The sequence below is a fragment of the Osmerus eperlanus genome, chromosome 13 (assembly GCF_963692335.1).
Source record: "Osmerus eperlanus chromosome 13, fOsmEpe2.1, whole genome shotgun sequence".
Taxonomy (NCBI): Eukaryota; Metazoa; Chordata; class Actinopteri; order Osmeriformes; family Osmeridae; genus Osmerus; species Osmerus eperlanus.
In genome coordinates this window covers 17,275,528-17,292,280 of record NC_085030.1, presented here as the reverse complement: position 1 = coordinate 17,292,280, position 16,753 = coordinate 17,275,528, and the positions used below count along the sequence as shown (strand labels likewise).

At 47.2% G+C, this 16,753-nt stretch overlaps 2 protein-coding genes across 2 annotated transcripts in view; one reads left to right on the top strand and one right to left on the bottom strand.

Moving 5' to 3' along the window:
• Position 1: 1 nt before the first annotated feature.
• On the bottom strand, positions 2-4,657 carry sqstm1 (sequestosome 1). Its single transcript, XM_062476167.1, has 8 exons — positions 4,263-4,657; positions 2,828-2,923; positions 2,160-2,458; positions 1,792-2,005; positions 1,554-1,640; positions 1,271-1,449; positions 961-1,177; positions 2-685 (listed from the first exon to the last, which is right to left on the bottom strand). Exons 1-8 carry the CDS (start codon positions 4,429-4,431, stop codon positions 522-524), a joined length of 1,425 nt encoding a protein of 474 aa, XP_062332151.1. The 5' UTR covers positions 4,432-4,657; the 3' UTR covers positions 2-521.
• Positions 4,658-6,795: 2,138 nt separating this feature from the next.
• Positions 6,796-16,753, top strand: part of mgat4b (alpha-1,3-mannosyl-glycoprotein 4-beta-N-acetylglucosaminyltransferase B) — an 81,652-nt gene continuing 71,694 nt past the window's right edge. Inside the window, exon 1 of the mRNA XM_062477195.1 lies at positions 6,796-7,115. Coding sequence (XP_062333179.1) covers positions 7,019-7,115 — 97 coding nt within the window. The 5' untranslated portion in view covers positions 6,796-7,018. The remainder of the gene's footprint in view (positions 7,116-16,753) is intronic.

Sequence of the window (16,753 nt, the reverse complement as noted above, 5' to 3'; positions counted from 1 at the left end):
GTTTCTTTTGCTGAAGTGTTTTATTGTGTTAAAACAGCAGAAATAACTTCAGTGTTAGACAGTCAGTTAACATCCCTTCACCCGGTTCTTCTGAATGTACAGAACATAACATCTGGCAAGAATTACTCTGGATAAATGTTGTAAGGTTACAATAATAACTAATTAACTTGCATTGAGGACGCTTTAACAGATTCACCATTAGTAATGAGTAGCCTATAGTTTGTTTTATCTTTTAAATCCAGTTCAGAATAAATCTAAATATGTTGTTTAATAAAACCTCTTCTACCATTACATATCATAGAAGGTAGATCCAGAAACATGGTAATAATGGCTGTCAGTATGAATATCAGATCAAATACTGTGCTAAGTAATGTTAATACAACCATATAGCTAACATAAAATCCAAAGCTATTTCAATATAACACACTACGATTATTAGAGTACTGGACATGGCCAGTGTGGAGTCAGAGAGGCCTGGGAAGGCAGGGTGATGATGGGAGGGGCTCCAGCCTGCTGTTGCCCTACTTGGGCTGGGCGGGGGGGGGTTTGGAGTAGTGGATGGTGTCCAGAGCGGAGCCGATGTCAAAGTTCTTGGTGTGCAGCAGCCGGGTGAGCCAGCCACCCTCGTCTGTGAAGCCCATGGACAGCATCTGGGCCAGGGACTCCACCAGGCGCGGGTCTGCGTCTACACACACACACACCAGGAGGTCACCACTACTGACTGTGGCCTCACACTAAACTGGCACATTTGTATTCATCTAACATGCGCCTTCATCCGAAGCAGCACATTATCAAGGACACGTTAACGGATAAAAAATAAACAATGTATTGAAGCGGTTAGTGCCAAGGAACTGTCTGTATTTTACAATTCCGACAGCAGTGAAACAGTAACCAAATCTTAACTGCAATCTCTCAACTTCAGTTTTGCACATTTCAGTTCACAAGTCGTGCAGTCGGTACCTTGAGGGAGGTGGGGGTACAGCGCGGCCTCACGCAGGCCTGTGGAGCCCTGGGTCGGGGGAGAGGAGAGGGGCCCTGGGGGACAGGAGAGGGGCCCTGGGGCCTCCAGGGAGCCGTTCTCCCCCAGCCTGAGGGACTGCAGTTCCCCTGTGGAGGGGTCTACCTCCTTGGAGCTGAGGTGAGTCCATTCCTCGTCGATGGTCGTGTCCCTGCGAACCTGCGCATGCACAGAGACAAAACACTCATGTTGGTGGTGGTGATTGGTCGTTGGTGATCGTTATGACGGGTGTGGTGGTGGGTGGTACTGTACCTTAGCCCCGTTGCTCGGACCTGCGTCAGTGCATAGATCGTCCACCTCCATGTCACCATCTGTGCCCCCGGGCCCCCCTGCCCCCGCGTCGCTCCTGGTGCTAGGGGGCCCTCCGGACGCCGGGGGGGTCACCTTGGTCCTGCGGCCCTCGTGCTCCACGTCGATGTCCACGTCGATGCCTGGAGAAAGAGCAGGGAGGATCATGAACAGGGTAAACATCACAAGCATCGTTAGCGGTCCTGGACGGCACGGCGGCCATCTTGGCCAGCTGTGGTGGGCTTACCCAGGGGGCTGAGCATGGCTGCAACGCCCTCGCCTATGTTCTTCAGGAAGTCAACGTTGGCCTGGACCAGAGAGGCTGCAGACGGGCCTGGGGGAGGAAACAAACCCCAACAGGAACGGTGAGATCTAATGTTGAACCATGATGGACTGATTCATCAGTGTTGGGCCAGAGACATCCATCCAGACCTTGTGCTCAGGCCTCTCTGGTGGGGGAGTGTCAGGGCGAGGCTGGGGCTTACCAGAGGGAGCCTGGCTGTCCTCAACAGCAGTCTGGTCTGTCTGGGAGGGGGCCTGAGTTTCTCTCGGTTCAGGCTGGGTTCCAGAAGGTCCAGGCTGGGTTCCAGAAGGTCCAGGCTGGGTTCCAGAGGGTCCGGGCTGGGCCTGGTTCTGCTGGGCAGCGGCCCACATGCCACATTGCCTCATCTTCCTCATCCACTTCCCCCGAGGGAACCACTGACACCCAAAGACAGAGTCTCCGTCAGGAGCACAGCCACATGCTCTGAACTGAGCTTTCCACAGTTTCAACACACACACACACACGTTTCTCCCCAACACACCCTACGATAGCTTGTTTCTGAGCAATTCTTTTAACCTTTTTTAGCCTCACCTCAAACATGTTGAAGGGGTGCCAGATGGGCAGCAGGGCGTGCTCCTTGTGCAGGCCCTTGGCCTGGCAGGGGGAACACAGGTCATAGTTGGGGCACACCGTGCACTTGAAGCGGGTCCCAGCCACCTGGCCCTCGCAGCCGTCACACGTCACGTTGGGGTGCACCACGGGGGGCCCGTGGGGGGGCGGGGGGCCATGTGGGTGGCCGTGGGGACCCCCGGGAGGAGGGGGGAAGGGGAAAGGGGGGACACCCCCGGGGAAAGCGTGGAGGGGGAAGTCACGTCGGTGCTCCTTCCTCTCTGTGGGAGAGCGGGAGACGCAGGGTCACATGACACGAGCGGAGAGATGTGAATGCAAATACATCACACGGTGTCGATATCACGCTGTAATACTGTACACAGGTCATAGTTCACACTGTAATACTGTACACAGGTCATAGTTCACACTGTAATACTGTAGACAGGTCATAGTTCACACTGTAACTGTAGACAGGTCATAGTTCACATTAACACTGTAATACTGTAGACAGGTCATAGTTCACGGCTCTTCTCTGTTACTGTTATGTGACCTACTAGTCTCATGTTTTTCCGAGAAATTAATTAGAATCTGATCCCACATGAAACTGATATCTGCTTGTGTGTCTGCGTGCGTGCGAGCGTTAAGGCTACCTTTAATGAAGAGGCGAAAGGTGTCGTCCTTGATGCAGGAGAGCCCCATCATGAGTTCGTCATCTGTGGAGAAGGCGATCAAGTCCCCGTCCTCGTCTGGGGAAGTAAACACACGCCATCAAACACACGCCGCTAATCTGACAACACCACTGGGACTGCAGGGAGGGACTCTGAATAAACACGTTATGGTGACTGCTTTTGTTTTCAATCTATACAGATTAGCCCATTATCTCCATGGGAATCGAACAGGGTTGGCTCATAAGGCCTGTTCATCTTATTCTGAAGATAGTTGATATGGCTAGTTGATATGGCTATTTGAGAATGAATCTATGTTCAACTGAGTAAGATTAGGTTAACTGATCTTCATTCTGTTCTGTTTCGTAGAACTGGGTTACTCTTGAGTAACACATGTATATTTCTCTTGAAATCCCTTTCATCATGTCTGACCAGGTCAGATTGTGCAAATGTGTACTAAACTGATTAGGCATAGTACAAAAAACTTTTTTCGTAAGTTGTTTACTTAAAACACTACAATAAGTCTGGAACCTTGTGTGACTTATATCTTAGTTTTTTTATTGGTTTTGTACTATGAAAGTGTAAACTGGCTTCTTATGTTTCTTATTTTTCAGGACCACTGTTGCCAACAACTTTCAGGTCAGTCCAGTGAGTTTGTCCTCAACGGTCTTTTCACGAGGTCTGGGAATGTTTTCTCTTTCTCGTGTTTGTTTTTCCATGACTGTTTGCTTTACTAAATACACAGAGTTTGTTTTATGTTTCCAACCTTCTTTTATAGAAGAGGGACGAGACTCATTGATTTATGTGACTGAGCAGGTCGAGCGGTTTTTATCTTTTCAGGAAAACAACAAACCCAACAGGCTGGTAGGCCAAGCCATAATCTACCGACTGACACAATGACACACGTATAGCTGACACAAATGTTATTTAAAGAAACTCATTGCCAAATTACCGATTGGTACACCTCCATGAAATGTCTTGGGTTTAGCTCAGTGGTTAGAGCACTTTACAAAATCAAGAGATTGCATGTTCAAATCTCGTACGTAACTAGCGTACTAAACGAATCACCTAACTTGTCATAATCCAGTAATAAAACTGTTTGGACAAGATTCTGAGTTTAGTGTTGCATTGCAAACTCCTTAGCATTTTGTTTTGTGGGGTTTTTTTTCTCTACATTTGACCAACTTTTGTTATTGCCTATCATAGACAGCTGTTGCATAACAATGTTGGTATTCTTTGGGTGGTAGTGGTGAACAGTGCGCACTGCGCTCGCCTTTCGACAAAAACACGGCAGCGTCGGAGCGCAATTACAGACAGGCCTCAATTTGCATAGTTTAAATATCTCCCTTAGTTTCCGGCACAACCTTTTCTTTTTCTGTTATTACAAATTCATCGACACTGAAAACAATATATAACTTACCTTTGTAGAACATTTGGAAGGCAATACTGCGCAGGTTGGAAAAGACGTCAACCACCTTTCTGTTAAGATACTCAAAACTCGTTGACACATCCTGGTCGACAGCAAAACGCCGGATTTCTTTCGGTGAATCTTCTTTCCCAAGAAGATAGGCTTTGACGGTCATAGACATGGTCGCTTTTTTCTACCTCTTCGGTTTGTTGCGCAGTTAAAATGTTAAAGGTCTGCCTGATCAGCTGTGAACTCCCTTTCGGTGTCTTGATGTCTGTGAAAGCAGTTCCGTGTATAAGGCTTATATTGTCATGTGCGATAGTTATGGCACAGCTTAGCCAATCATAAGACGCACAGGGACTTGGGGAGACTTTAGGGGAAGTCCAAACGAAAACAGGCTCTGCTCCCGGTATTGGACGCAATAGCGATGCAACCAGGCTAATGTAAACACACGCGTGGTAAACGCCACGAACGTGCCAGTGGAAGGTCGAGGAATGACAAGGCACTTTCTACGGGGAAGTCCCTATGAGATCACTGTCACAAGAAAATAATTATTAGAGCGACTCATAAGTGACTAGATTTTAACCTAAGTTGTGTGTCTAATAGATCATATAGTCTAGTATACAACTTTGTAACCAAGTCTACAAATTCATCATCAGTTTTAGGCTACAGCATCGACAACACAAACACTAGACCATTTAGTCAACAGAACAGTGATAAAAAAAAAAAAATTGGTTTCTTTCGCCTACATAATACTGACAGTACAGGAGGAACATAGAAAGTAGACAACGTAGAAAGTTTCCAATTAAATATTCTGAAATAACATTTAACAGGTTACACTCTTTCAGCTACTATTTCACCACATTCTGCATGTGAGTAGGCCTACATGCACTTTATTCCGGTGCCCTAAATGCAGGAGGATAAGGTGTGGTATGGATACGGTTGGGTTTATGCTGTACGTGGGTCGGTTTGTCATACTTCTGCGAGAACACTACAATAGAAGTAGGTCTATTGCTGAGTCACCATGAGTGAGGCTATTTTACTGTGATTTTAAATTATAACAATCAAAAACTTATTTTCCCAACAATAGCAACAACAAACAAACAAAAAATGTTAAAATGTATTATTAGACATAACTACATCATATAAAACAACTGTCCAGGTTGTTGTCTGCGCTGTAAAATAAATGTTGTCCTCAACAGGATGAGTGTATATTACAGGTGACGTTTAGTAGCCTACAGAGCAGTAATCTCTAATCATAGAAAACAATAAAGACGCAGTTGTTGGCAGGGATCGCTCTTCCTGTCTGATGACCGTGCTCTGTCACCTGATTATGACTCACAGGTCCTGTGATCGAGCCTTTCGTTTTTCTTCTCGTTTTCTTTTTTTTTTTTCGTTTGTTAATCTCTCGAGCGCGCGCGAAGCCTCTAGAAACATGAGTTTGCGGAATCGATGTTTTTAATTTGACCACATTGTTTGTTTAAAATGAAAATACCCTTCCTAGACTCAGCTGCGTTTTCCATAATATTCATCGGGCAGGAACCTCACTTTAGATACTTGGGGCAAATATTCTCGGATTAAAAAGGCATACCCAAGTTAGTTTATTGCTTGCCCAATTCATGTTGATTTTTTATTACAACAATATGTTACTATATGTAACAATATGTTACATATAGTAACTAAATATATATAGGTACGTTTCTATTGCAGAACAATAACAATGGGGCTATATTACAAATAGCCTATACGCTACATATATATGATCACAATGTATATTCTTCATATAAAAAGCCCCGTCAACTAAAGCATCAAACGTTATTCCGTTTTACCACCAGTAGATGGCAGTGATTCTCCAACAACCAACTCGTGATTTTCACTGAGACGATCAACGAAGTCTGAGTGGGCCTACAATCTGATTGAAACATATCGTAGATAAACTATGTAGACTTATCTGTTTAAGAGCCCTTCGAGTAAATATGGGGTTTATTACAAGTACAAATTTGAAACACGAACGCCCTGCATCAAAGCCAGCAGGTGTAAATTTACTGCAGAAATCGAAAAAAAAAAACATTAAACAGTTGTAGTTAAACATATGGACAGATGCTTTGTGTAGCCTAAAAGTAGTTGTTTGTATAATATAACTGCCTGGTTTTCCTTATTGGCTAGACTGGGCTGTAGGCTATTAACGATTCACAAGTTAACTTGTATATTATCTGGGCTAAATGAGGCGATAGCATAGTTTTAGTATAGTCGGAGTGTGTGGAAAAAGGCCAGGAGGCTAAAGTTTATATTCCATGAGTTTTACCATTAGGCCTATATTTACATATAAACATGGCAAATCACTGTTGTTGATATTGCTGCAAATGTCTAGCTGTAGGCTATGCGCTTATAGGCTACTTTTGCCAAACTGGCTACGCCTTCAACTTTGGAAGCGAAATATGAAAATTACCCCTAAGTGCCTGTCTCGTTCTATTAATCAGATGACCCATCGTAACATATCACACTGCTCTCCCTCTCTCTGAAACCAACTCGGTAAAGATATGAGAATCTGTTCCCCCGTTTTCGTCAACCCCTCCCCGTGTGTTCAGTGAACGAACGCCTAGTCAAGGCTACACTGCCCGCCAGAGCGCCGCGCAATAACAACACACAGTTCCCCGCTTCTACGGCAAGGCGCAACGAGGCATCTCTGTATCGGAAGCGCTGCAAACGAGCAACAGAGAGCCCAGCTACCCTGCACGCCGTTCGGACATGAGCCCGGGGATCCGGAGATGAGGCTCCGAAATGGCACCTTCCTAACGGTCTTATTGTTCGGTCTATGCGGACTCATTTCACTCTCCTGGTACACCGCATTCAGCAATTCCAAAGGTAAGGCAGCTGTAAAAGGCGCCACGGGGCGGGGGCGTGTTGAGAATTGATGGATTAGCTCTGTTATGGTACAATTGGAGTCTCCGAGACTAAAGCAATGTGGATGGTGTAGGGGCTTTGTGTTTTGAAAACGGCAGGTGGTGGCCTGTTTTGGGTATATGTCTGGTTTTCCATGAACCATTTCGACTGTGAGGAGCATTCACCGGTGGCACCTTTGTCATGAAATTCCTTGCCTTCTTCGCCTACGCTGACCAGGTGGTGTTTAGACATATAGCTTTCCCGTGACATGATCCATGATTTTACACTATTTATATGCAAATAATATCAGCTAAAGAAGATTAATCAAATCCTGAGTCCTATGTGAGACAGTAGCCCATTGAGCGGCTGTTGTGCCGTACTGGATGGGTGATGACGCTGTTACACTTGCTTTCCGAGGCTCGCCTTCCGTCAGACGTGTTAAGACATGTATCTTGGACGGTTAAACTTGGTAAAAGCCCATGTCACCGCATGAACACTTTAATAACTTCGAAGTTGTTCCGCAATCAAAGATATGCCCTTTTCCTTTCATTTGTTGCTTCAGTCATGCAGACACGGTTCTCTCTGCTGTGGGGTACTAGATCTCCCAGGTCTTTAACCCTTGTGTTATCTTCGGGTCGTTCTGACCCATCAGTCATTGTGACCCACCGTCGTATTGCGACAACTTTACCGCATACAAAAACAAAGTGAAGCATTTTCTTTTAACCGTTGGGCTGTCTCAGACCCCCCACATTGCGAAGGTTAAAAGAAAATTATTTTTATTTGGTTTTGTATTGGGTAAAATTGGGTAAACACAACGATGGTTCGTTATGAACCTTTGGGTCATGTGACCCGAAGGCAGCACGAGGGTTAATTCGTGTTACGGGGGGTTGGTTTCTGCTGAAGTTTTGCATCCACCAGGTCCAGAAAACGTAGAAATTCTTCAACCTCCAATAAACCTCCAATATGATAAAAGCCCCATTTAAAACACAACATTGTCTCAATAATTTGATCAATTTAACAATGCACTCAAACCACCATCCATATAAATATATAACCTTAGAAATAAACTGCTTCTGATACTGGATTGGGTGGTTGTGGTTGTGGTATTCTGTCAAGACTTTGCACAATGTCCTCATGCTCAAGTCTTACCCATGCTTCAATACTGTATGTTAGACACAGTCACCTCTGTACACTGGAGGCAGTGATGGTGTAGACAGCAGTGTGCTGGAGGCAGTGATGGTGTAGACAGCAGTACGCTGGAGGCAGTGATGGTGTAGACAGCAGTGTGCTGGAGGCAGTGATGGTGTAGACAGCAGTGTGCTGGAGGCAGTGATGGTGTAGACAGCAGTACGCTGGAGGCAGTGATGGTGCAGACAGCAGTACGCTGGAGGCAGTGATGGTGTAGACAGCAGTACGCTGGAGGCAGTGATGGTGTAGACAGCAGTACGCTGGAGGCAGTGATGGTGTAGACAGCAGTACGCTGGAGGCAGTGATGGTGTAGACAGCAGTACGCTGGAGGCAGTGATGGTGTAGACAGCAGTACGCTGGAGGCAGTGATGGTGTAGACAGCAGTACGCTGGAGGCAGTGATGGTGTAGACAGCAGTGCGCTGGAGGCAGTGATGGTGTAGACAGCAGTACGCTGAAGGCAGTGATGGTGCAGCCAGCAGGGCCACTGTCGGACTGAGAACGTGCTTGCGCTTGTTCGTGCGCCATCAAAAGCTAAAGTTCTCGTTTCCATCTCCTCTGCACTCCTCCCAACTGTTTCCTCTCTTCATTTCCTGTCAAGACATCATCCTCCTCCTACCTCCATGTCCAATGTCATCATCATTGTTACCATGGTTTCCTGTGGAAGCGTCCTGTTCCTTGCACTGTGCTTCCTGCTTGCTGGCATGTGCAGATGAGTGGATGTGAGCCTCAGTTATTGACTCTCTGACTGATGGTAATTAACTGGGGAGGTATGCATGTGTGTGACTGCCTGTGTGTGTGTCTGTGTGTGTGCGTGACTGTGTGTGTGTGTGTGCATGACTGTGTGTGTGTGTGCTTTCTTTGCCTTAACGCGTCCCTCAGAGCCAGCCAGCACTCTGCCAAATTAATTCAGTCTGGCAAGCAGCTAAACATGATTGCAGAACCTGTTTGATACATTTATTCCAACAAGGCCGAGAGCTGTTTGAGCTGGTTGGGTGCACCACACCAGATGTGAGCCTGATATCTACAGGGGTCCCTGGCAAATGATGCATTTGGGAAATTAAAGTATTGATATACTGAATTGAAAGCCAGGTTTTGAAAAGGCTATCAAGTGAGAGCTTGTCGGGTTCCAGGTGAACAAACAATGCAGAGTAAAATGGGTAAAGGAAGTGATAAGGAAGGTCAATGACTGACCACTGGCTTTGTTTTCTCAGTTCAACTGTTTTACTGCAGCTATCCTGACTTACCCGCATGTAACGTACATTCAAAGTCAAGTCATTTCTTGGAAGGGTCTGATTTCACTTCTTGCTCCTATCATATGAAAAGTCTAGCGAGGTAACTTCTTTACTTTCTGTTTTACCAAGTCACACTGACATCCATTCATGTGGATCCATCCATGTTTAGCTCAACACTGTGCTGAGATAAAAGAAGTTGTGATGGTAACAATTATGTATCATTTAGCAATGCTTTTATCCAAAGTGACATGAAGGTGGGGATTTAAACCTGCAACCTCTTGATCTGCAGTCAGAAACTCTTCCATGGAGCTACACTTCTACCTGATGGATAGGTTACCATCTCTGCTGTAAAACGGCCCCCAGCCTTCCCCTCAGACTAAGAGCCCCAGCCTTCCCCTCAGTCTGAGGGCCCCAGCCTTCCCCTCAGACTGAGGGCCCCAGCCTTCCCCTCAGACTGAGGGCCCCAGCCTTCCCCTCAGTCTGAGGGCCCCAGCCTTCCCCTCAGTCTGAGGGCCCCAGCCTTCCCCTCAGTCTGAGGGCCCCAGCCTTCCCCTCAGACTGAGGGCCCCAGCCTTCCCCTCAGTCTGAGGGCCCCAGCCTTCCCCTCAGTCTGAGGGCCCCAGCCTTCCCCTCAGACTGAGGAGGAGGGCCCCAGCCTTCCCCTCAGACTGAGGGCCCCAGCCTTCCCCTCAGACTGAGGAGGAGGGCCCCAGCCTTCCCCTCAGTCTGAGGGCCCCTGCCTTCCCCTCAGACTGAGGGCCAGAGGTGAAGGTCTCTGCAGAGAGATGACACCTTCTTGTCGTTCAGGTCTGCCAATCTGTGTAAGGCCCATACCAGACTGATCTACGCTAGATATTTCTAACCTATACAGACTCTCTTGCTCTGTCATAACACGATTAACCTGACTGTTGGAAATTCCAGGGAATCTTTCCCTCCTTCCAGTTGAAAGTCTGATTCCTGTTTTACTTCCTGAAATAGTTTTTCTGTCTGATCTTGGTTGACTCATGGATATCCCTTGAGGCAGGATGAGGCCTGGATTGAACGTTGAAAAGTGGGTTTGTCACTTAAGGGGCTACCCATGCACTTAACACACACACACACGTAGCCACTTAAACACCCACACACTGATACATTCACACAGCACACACACACGTGCGGCTGCATTCACACACAGGGAGATCTACGTGATGATGGTCGTCAGCTCACACACAGCGAGAGAACAACCGCCTGCCCTCACATGCTTGGTCATATCTCCCTGCACACACACACACACACACACACACACACACACACACACACACACACACACACAGGCTCTGTCTGGTCCTGCCTCCCCTTGTTCTGTGTTCAGGGAGAAAAAGCTCTGAGGAAACCAGATCCTGTAGGAAGCGTAGGGTGCCTGGGCGTCTCTGTCCCCGCAGAGCAGAGAGGGCTTTTCTCCTGCAGCTGAGAAAGATGAAGATCTGCTCTAACCCCTGGTACCCTCTCCTCTCCTCTTCCCCCCTTCTCTCCTCTTTCTCTCCTCTTTCTCTCCTTTTTATCCCCCTCGCTCCAGTGGGATGTGTAGAGCTAGGTATCATGTTGCCCTACTCGCCTTAGAAGATACGGATATTCCCTCTATGCCTGGACCTGTGGAGAAACTATAGGAGAGATAAGAGTGGAAACAGGAGACCGTGTGAGAGAGACTGTGTGAGTGTGTGTATGAGTGTGTGTGTGTATGAGCGAAAGAGATTGTGTGGGTGTAATAGCGGGTGGATGTCATTTTTTGGGAAACCGCCTGGGTAACATGAGGATGCTTTTGTCAGTTTGTCAATATTGGGAAAATCAATAGTGCTAGTGGTCTTTGAAAGTGTGTAGGCTAGTGTTTGTGTACAGATTGTGTGTGTGTGTTAATTTGTTCATGCAACACGTTATGCATGAATAAGCCTCGCTACAAATAGTGCCTCATAGATGAAGCAACGTGAAAGATTTTCCATGAAACATAAAGGAGGAGTGACAGCTAAAAAGAGCATGTTGGTTTATCTGATTCTTCCGCACGCTTTTCATGTTGTACGGAATCGTGTTGCTCCTGACTCCTGACGAGACAGAGAGCAGCAGAGAGGAACTCACCTGTTGTGTGCAGGGGTGTGAAGCTCCAGGGTGTGTGAAGCTGTAGTCCCAACACACACCCCAGGAGAGAAGAGGGAGGGAGAGGAGAGTGGACCAAGGGCTTATCACCAGGCAAACAGGGTCAGAACACTTCCTGTAGAGGAAGTCAGGTTTAGTGGTACAGTTCAAGTTTAGTTAGTTATACTGTGTTATCACAGTACAGTCAGTATATCACAGTACAGTCAGTATATCACAGTACAGTCAGTATATCACAGTATATCACAGTATTGTCAGTATATCACAGTATAACAGTATTGTCAGTATAACACAGTATAACAGTATAGTCAGTATAACAGTACTGTCCTCTCTATCATGACTTCCCAGTGACCCAGCCCCCTTCCCTGCAGACCCACATCAAGCAGCAGGGCACAGCAAACGGCATCAGATCAACTCCTGACATTTCTAACAGCAACGTTCCTAAACATGGGGGGGGGGGGGGGGGCTGTAGTTTCTAAGGCAGGCTGGGTACTGTAGTCTTTTTCTGTAGCTGTGGTCGGTCTGTACCTGGGAACTGTGAGTCTCGTAGACTGCAGAACTGTAGTGTCTGTATGAAGCTGCTGACTGCTCTGGGCTAGGATGTGATGTGACTGACTCCGACACGCGCTGGCTTTCACACACACACATTCATAAAGACATAAAGACATAAACATACACACACCATCACCTCAACCCCCCTCCTGCTGTTCTGCCATGCTCACATATTTTCTCTTCCTACTGTCAAGTAGCCAAAAGGGTATGTGAGAGTGTGTGTGCGTGTGTTCATATGCATCCCAGCCTTCCTGCTCTGACGGCCATGTGTGCAAACACCACATGCCAGCTCCAGTGGTAACCTTGACGATAACCCTGGCTTTAGGGTGTGGGAAGGCCTCCAAAGTCCAGAGCTGGGGGCCGTTGGCATAGAAGCAGACTGACAATTATACATTTCCCTTTTACACCAGCGGGTGGTTTGATAGCAGTCCATTGAGGGATGTGTATGTGTAATGAAAGATTCGAACCCCGATCTCCCACAAGCACACAGTCAGATAATGGTGCCATTATTTCAGTCCTTCGGTGGCGGTGGTTCTGTCCCGGGAGGTCTGTGCTTCCCGCTGGTCCTTTAACAGCCAACCCTGGCTAGACTAGCCTATGCTAGGTTACATGAGTGAGCCACTGTCCAAAAGAGAGGAAGTGCTTAATGTTCTCTTTCTGAGTTTATCTGATGGCGAGGCCTGCTTCAGGCATTTCCTTCTGCTATAGGCCTATTAAATAGTGTCTGGTCTCCTGCTATAGCTCTTCGAGCGCTACACAATGTCCATTACACTCCGAATGAACGCTTTATTATATGGTTTAACTGTTTAACAACGCGCAGGCGAAGGTCTTAAAACCAGCCGTGAGATGGTTCGCTAGATCCGATTCTTACCCAACAGGAAATGGGGGCTATTTAACCATATCAACAGCATTATAGACCCGTTTAATTACATTCTTTATTACCTGCTTTTCATAAAACGAAATTGCAATTTAGGCCTTATATAAGATGTGAAAATGAATGAACCGCCATGCCTTTGTTCGCTCAAAGAACGTGTGTCTCAGGATCGGCTCTGGTGTGGCTAGCTGAACTGGACGGGAATGTTAGTGGACCAGTGATTTCGTCTGTTTGACTCCTGCCAAACAGACGAACCAGGCGGTGCGTTGTTCTGATGTTCAGCACCGCTTGCTCCTGAGTGAAACGACGATTATATTTTCTCATGAATTATGCATGCGCCGGCCACTGGAATATGAGCTCCGCTAAGATATTGTCCTCCCTTTCATTGCCGTTATCAGATTGTTGTTAAACATTGATACAATCCCACTGATATTCAGCGGTTCATTACAGAGGTGGTTAACCCTGGTTAAACATTGTTTATGGTAGCCTACTAGCAAGAGCGTCAGCAGGGGCCCTTTGGGGTAGCCTACTAATCTGGCCTTGCCTACTAGTCTGGACTGTGGACATATTTCAATGGTCATCCCCCGCGCGCCTGGATTGCTTTTCGAATTGGATGTTTAAACCTTGGCGGAATCAAACCTAAAACTTTAGATTTTGTTCGTTGGCAACCTCTCTCTTTCTGTGTAGGCTGTGTGTGCGCGCTAGTACGTGTGTGCGCGCCCCTTCGGCGGTACCGACTCCTAATAGAGAGACGCTGAGTCTGAGCCCATGGCGGGAAAGGACACAGTTAATTATTCATTGCTCAAGTGACCCGCGTGGCGTCCTCCAAACAGCCGAGGAACGCCTGAAACCGAGTGGACAACCGAGCCGACGACCAACTATGTTTTATTTACGGTCTCCCCCACCTGCTGTTTTCGGGTTCTGATGAATACTAAATGTTTGTTTGTTGTTGTGTTTGTAGAGAGTGTTTGTTTAGCGGGAAACCCAAGAGATTAATCGTTTTGTTTCCAAGAGGGACGCAAGCATATAGGACATTTTAACATCTGTCGTGAAGAAAGCATACAGCGTAAGCAACACAAGATAACACCATGCAAGTTTTGGTCTGTGAAAGCAAGACTGGGTTTGCATTTTCAAGCACTTTGAGAAAGAGGAGGGCTGAGTGTGATGGATGGTGCAGGTTGTTTGAGCTGCCGTCGAACTGACTGAGTCTCTGATGGAAAGCTCTGGTGCCAGGTGCGTTACAGCAACTTATTCATCCTGGGAGAACTGAAAAAAAAAACAGGTGTGGTAGGTCGGCCAACAACTTTTGCCAAAGACACAAACAAGAATATATACTTGTGGGAGCCTTTTAAGGCATGAAATACTACTAACTTGATGGAGCTGTACTGTAAACGGAAAGGCGTAATCTCCCCATTGCTGTGCTAGGTTTGGTCCTGCTCTATGATTTATTCACCGTCAAAACCAGTGTTATATCTGCAAGCTTCTGACGGGAGATCTGGTGAAGAAAATAACAGTCAGAACCTCCGTGTCCGGCTTCTCTTTAAGAAGGCCATTTTATAGCACTTGTAGCCTGTAGGCTATGCACTTGTGTTTATCCCAGTTCAAACATTATAGCGCCCTGCGATTGTCTCGATAATGAAGGGCGCACTATCAATAATATATGTCGTTATTATCGTTACTAGTAAGGGGGTGTCGGTATTTCCCTGGCTCGGTATCAGGCCTGTAATGCAGCTCGTGGTGGTCGCCATGACAGCGGAAAGCTGTTGCGTGTTGGCTGGTCGAGCAGGGCCCGAGCGCAGGCGGTGGCAGCGTCGCTCCTAATTTAGACACATCATCTGGCCCGCGCGGTTTGTCGCTCATTATACAAGCTGGCTTTGAGCCAAAGACTACATTATGCAAGCGTGCAGACGCGCGCATGCATAGCTTACACAGACACGGGCCCGCTACGACACTGACAGACACACACACACACCATAAAATCGTAACATATACAGTTCTTCAAAACAGATTGGGCTCTTACAGGTAGCCAGGTGGCGTTCATTGCTAATTAAAGAGTCTGCTGTCTAACACTCGATAACCATATGGGAACATCCAGCAAACATCAGCACACTTCTAGTGGGCACTCCCAGTGCACCACGCTGAGGCGGGTGCTGTTTTTGTACACAGTGTTTCTGTCAACAAATCAGTCATCTTGGAGGCCTGTGTTTGCAAAGTACTACGCTAATGCCTGCACAGTAATGGTAAGTTTGTGTGTGTGTGTGTGTGTGTGTGTGTCTACCTGACAGCCTGCTGGTTGTGTGTTGCTTGTTGTCATTGTCTTGAGGAATCAGGCCTGAACATGTAGTGTCTGTGCTGGACAGGGTGTGATGGGTCCTGTGTCCAGAGCTGGGGGGGGACTGAGGGAGACAGAAAAGGAAGAGGAAGATGGTTGAGAGTGAAAGGAACTCTGTGATATTGAGGGAGAGACATTGGGGGAGAAAGGGAGAGTGGAGAAGAGAAGGAGAGAGAGAAATGGAGTGGGGGAAGAAAGAGTGGAGGGTGGTAGAGAGGGGAGGGAGGGAGGGAAAGGAGAAAGAGGAGTGTTGTGTGGAGGGAGGGAGGGAGGGAGAAAGGGAGAAAAGGAGAAACGGGGGAGTGTGTTCCAGTAGCTTCCTGCTGGAGGCATCAGGAGGGCAGCATGTGCCTGAGAGATCATGTGACTGCTGGGACCTGAGAGATCATGTGACTGCTGGAGCCTGGGAGATCATGTGACTCCTCACTGTGTCTCTCACAACAAAGCTGCTAACGCCAAGAGAAGGTAGAATAAATCCCTCCAGAAAAGGAAGGACACACACACACACTGTTTCCTGTCCCAAAGCTCTAGCAGGAAGTTATGTTTTTTCCCCCAGGATGCAACACTCCTGTGTAGGGCTGTCTCATCCAGTAGCCTGCTGGGTGTCTTCATTGTGTGTGTGTGTGTGTATCTCTGTAACATTAGTTAACAGGGAAGCACACACACCTGTGTGATCCTGACAGGTGCTCGTGTGAAGCATGTCTCTCCTGCCAGTTTCGTCGATGACATTTTTGTGAAAATGTCTCAACACTTGTCACAAAGATGGACCTGCCTACCCAGTGTGATGGTGTTCCGCTTAGTGGTGAGTTTCTCAGGGAGGACTGGAGTGTGACTGATAGTGTGTGTGTGTGTGGTCTGTGTGTGTGTGTGTGTGTGTATCACTCTGGTGGGTAAGTGTCTTTGAGTGTGTACGTCAGATGGATGTGAAGTCTGTTCTCTTAGACTGTGATAGTGAGACAGTGCTCTGATCACTTGGATGCTGTTCAGGCCATGACTGTGATGCACACACACACTCTGTCACACACACTGTCATTGATCTAATTCTGTCCACTGGTCCACAATCAGTTTTGGTCTTCTGTTGTTTCAGTCAAAACCATACCAGGATGGAGAGCAGTTTCCTAGTTCATCCCCATCTGAAGAAAAATGCAACAGTACAGTAATTGTCGCAAAAACACAAGACATACCCCTACCTCGTGCCCTCCATCCCCTCTCCACCCCTCTGGATCCCCCCTAGTGTAGTAGTTGCCGGCCAGGGTAACCAGGGTGAGCTGGCTGAAAGCGTTCAGCGATGCTGAACGTTCCCCTTACGTGCGGTGA

Bases quoted from the DNA above. Each gene is read 5' to 3' on its own strand.
- sqstm1 (XM_062476167.1), bottom strand. From the start codon at position 4,431: ATGTCTATGACCGTCAAAGCCTATCTTCTTGGGAAAGAAGATTCACCG. The intron at 1,641-1,791 runs GTAAGCCCCAGC...TTCCTCCCCCAG, and splicing joins GGACAGCCAGGCTCCCTCTG to GCCCGTCTGCAGCCTCTCTG. The intron at 1,178-1,270 runs GTACAGTACCAC...GTGCATGCGCAG, and splicing joins GTCCGAGCAACGGGGCTAAG to GTTCGCAGGGACACGACCAT.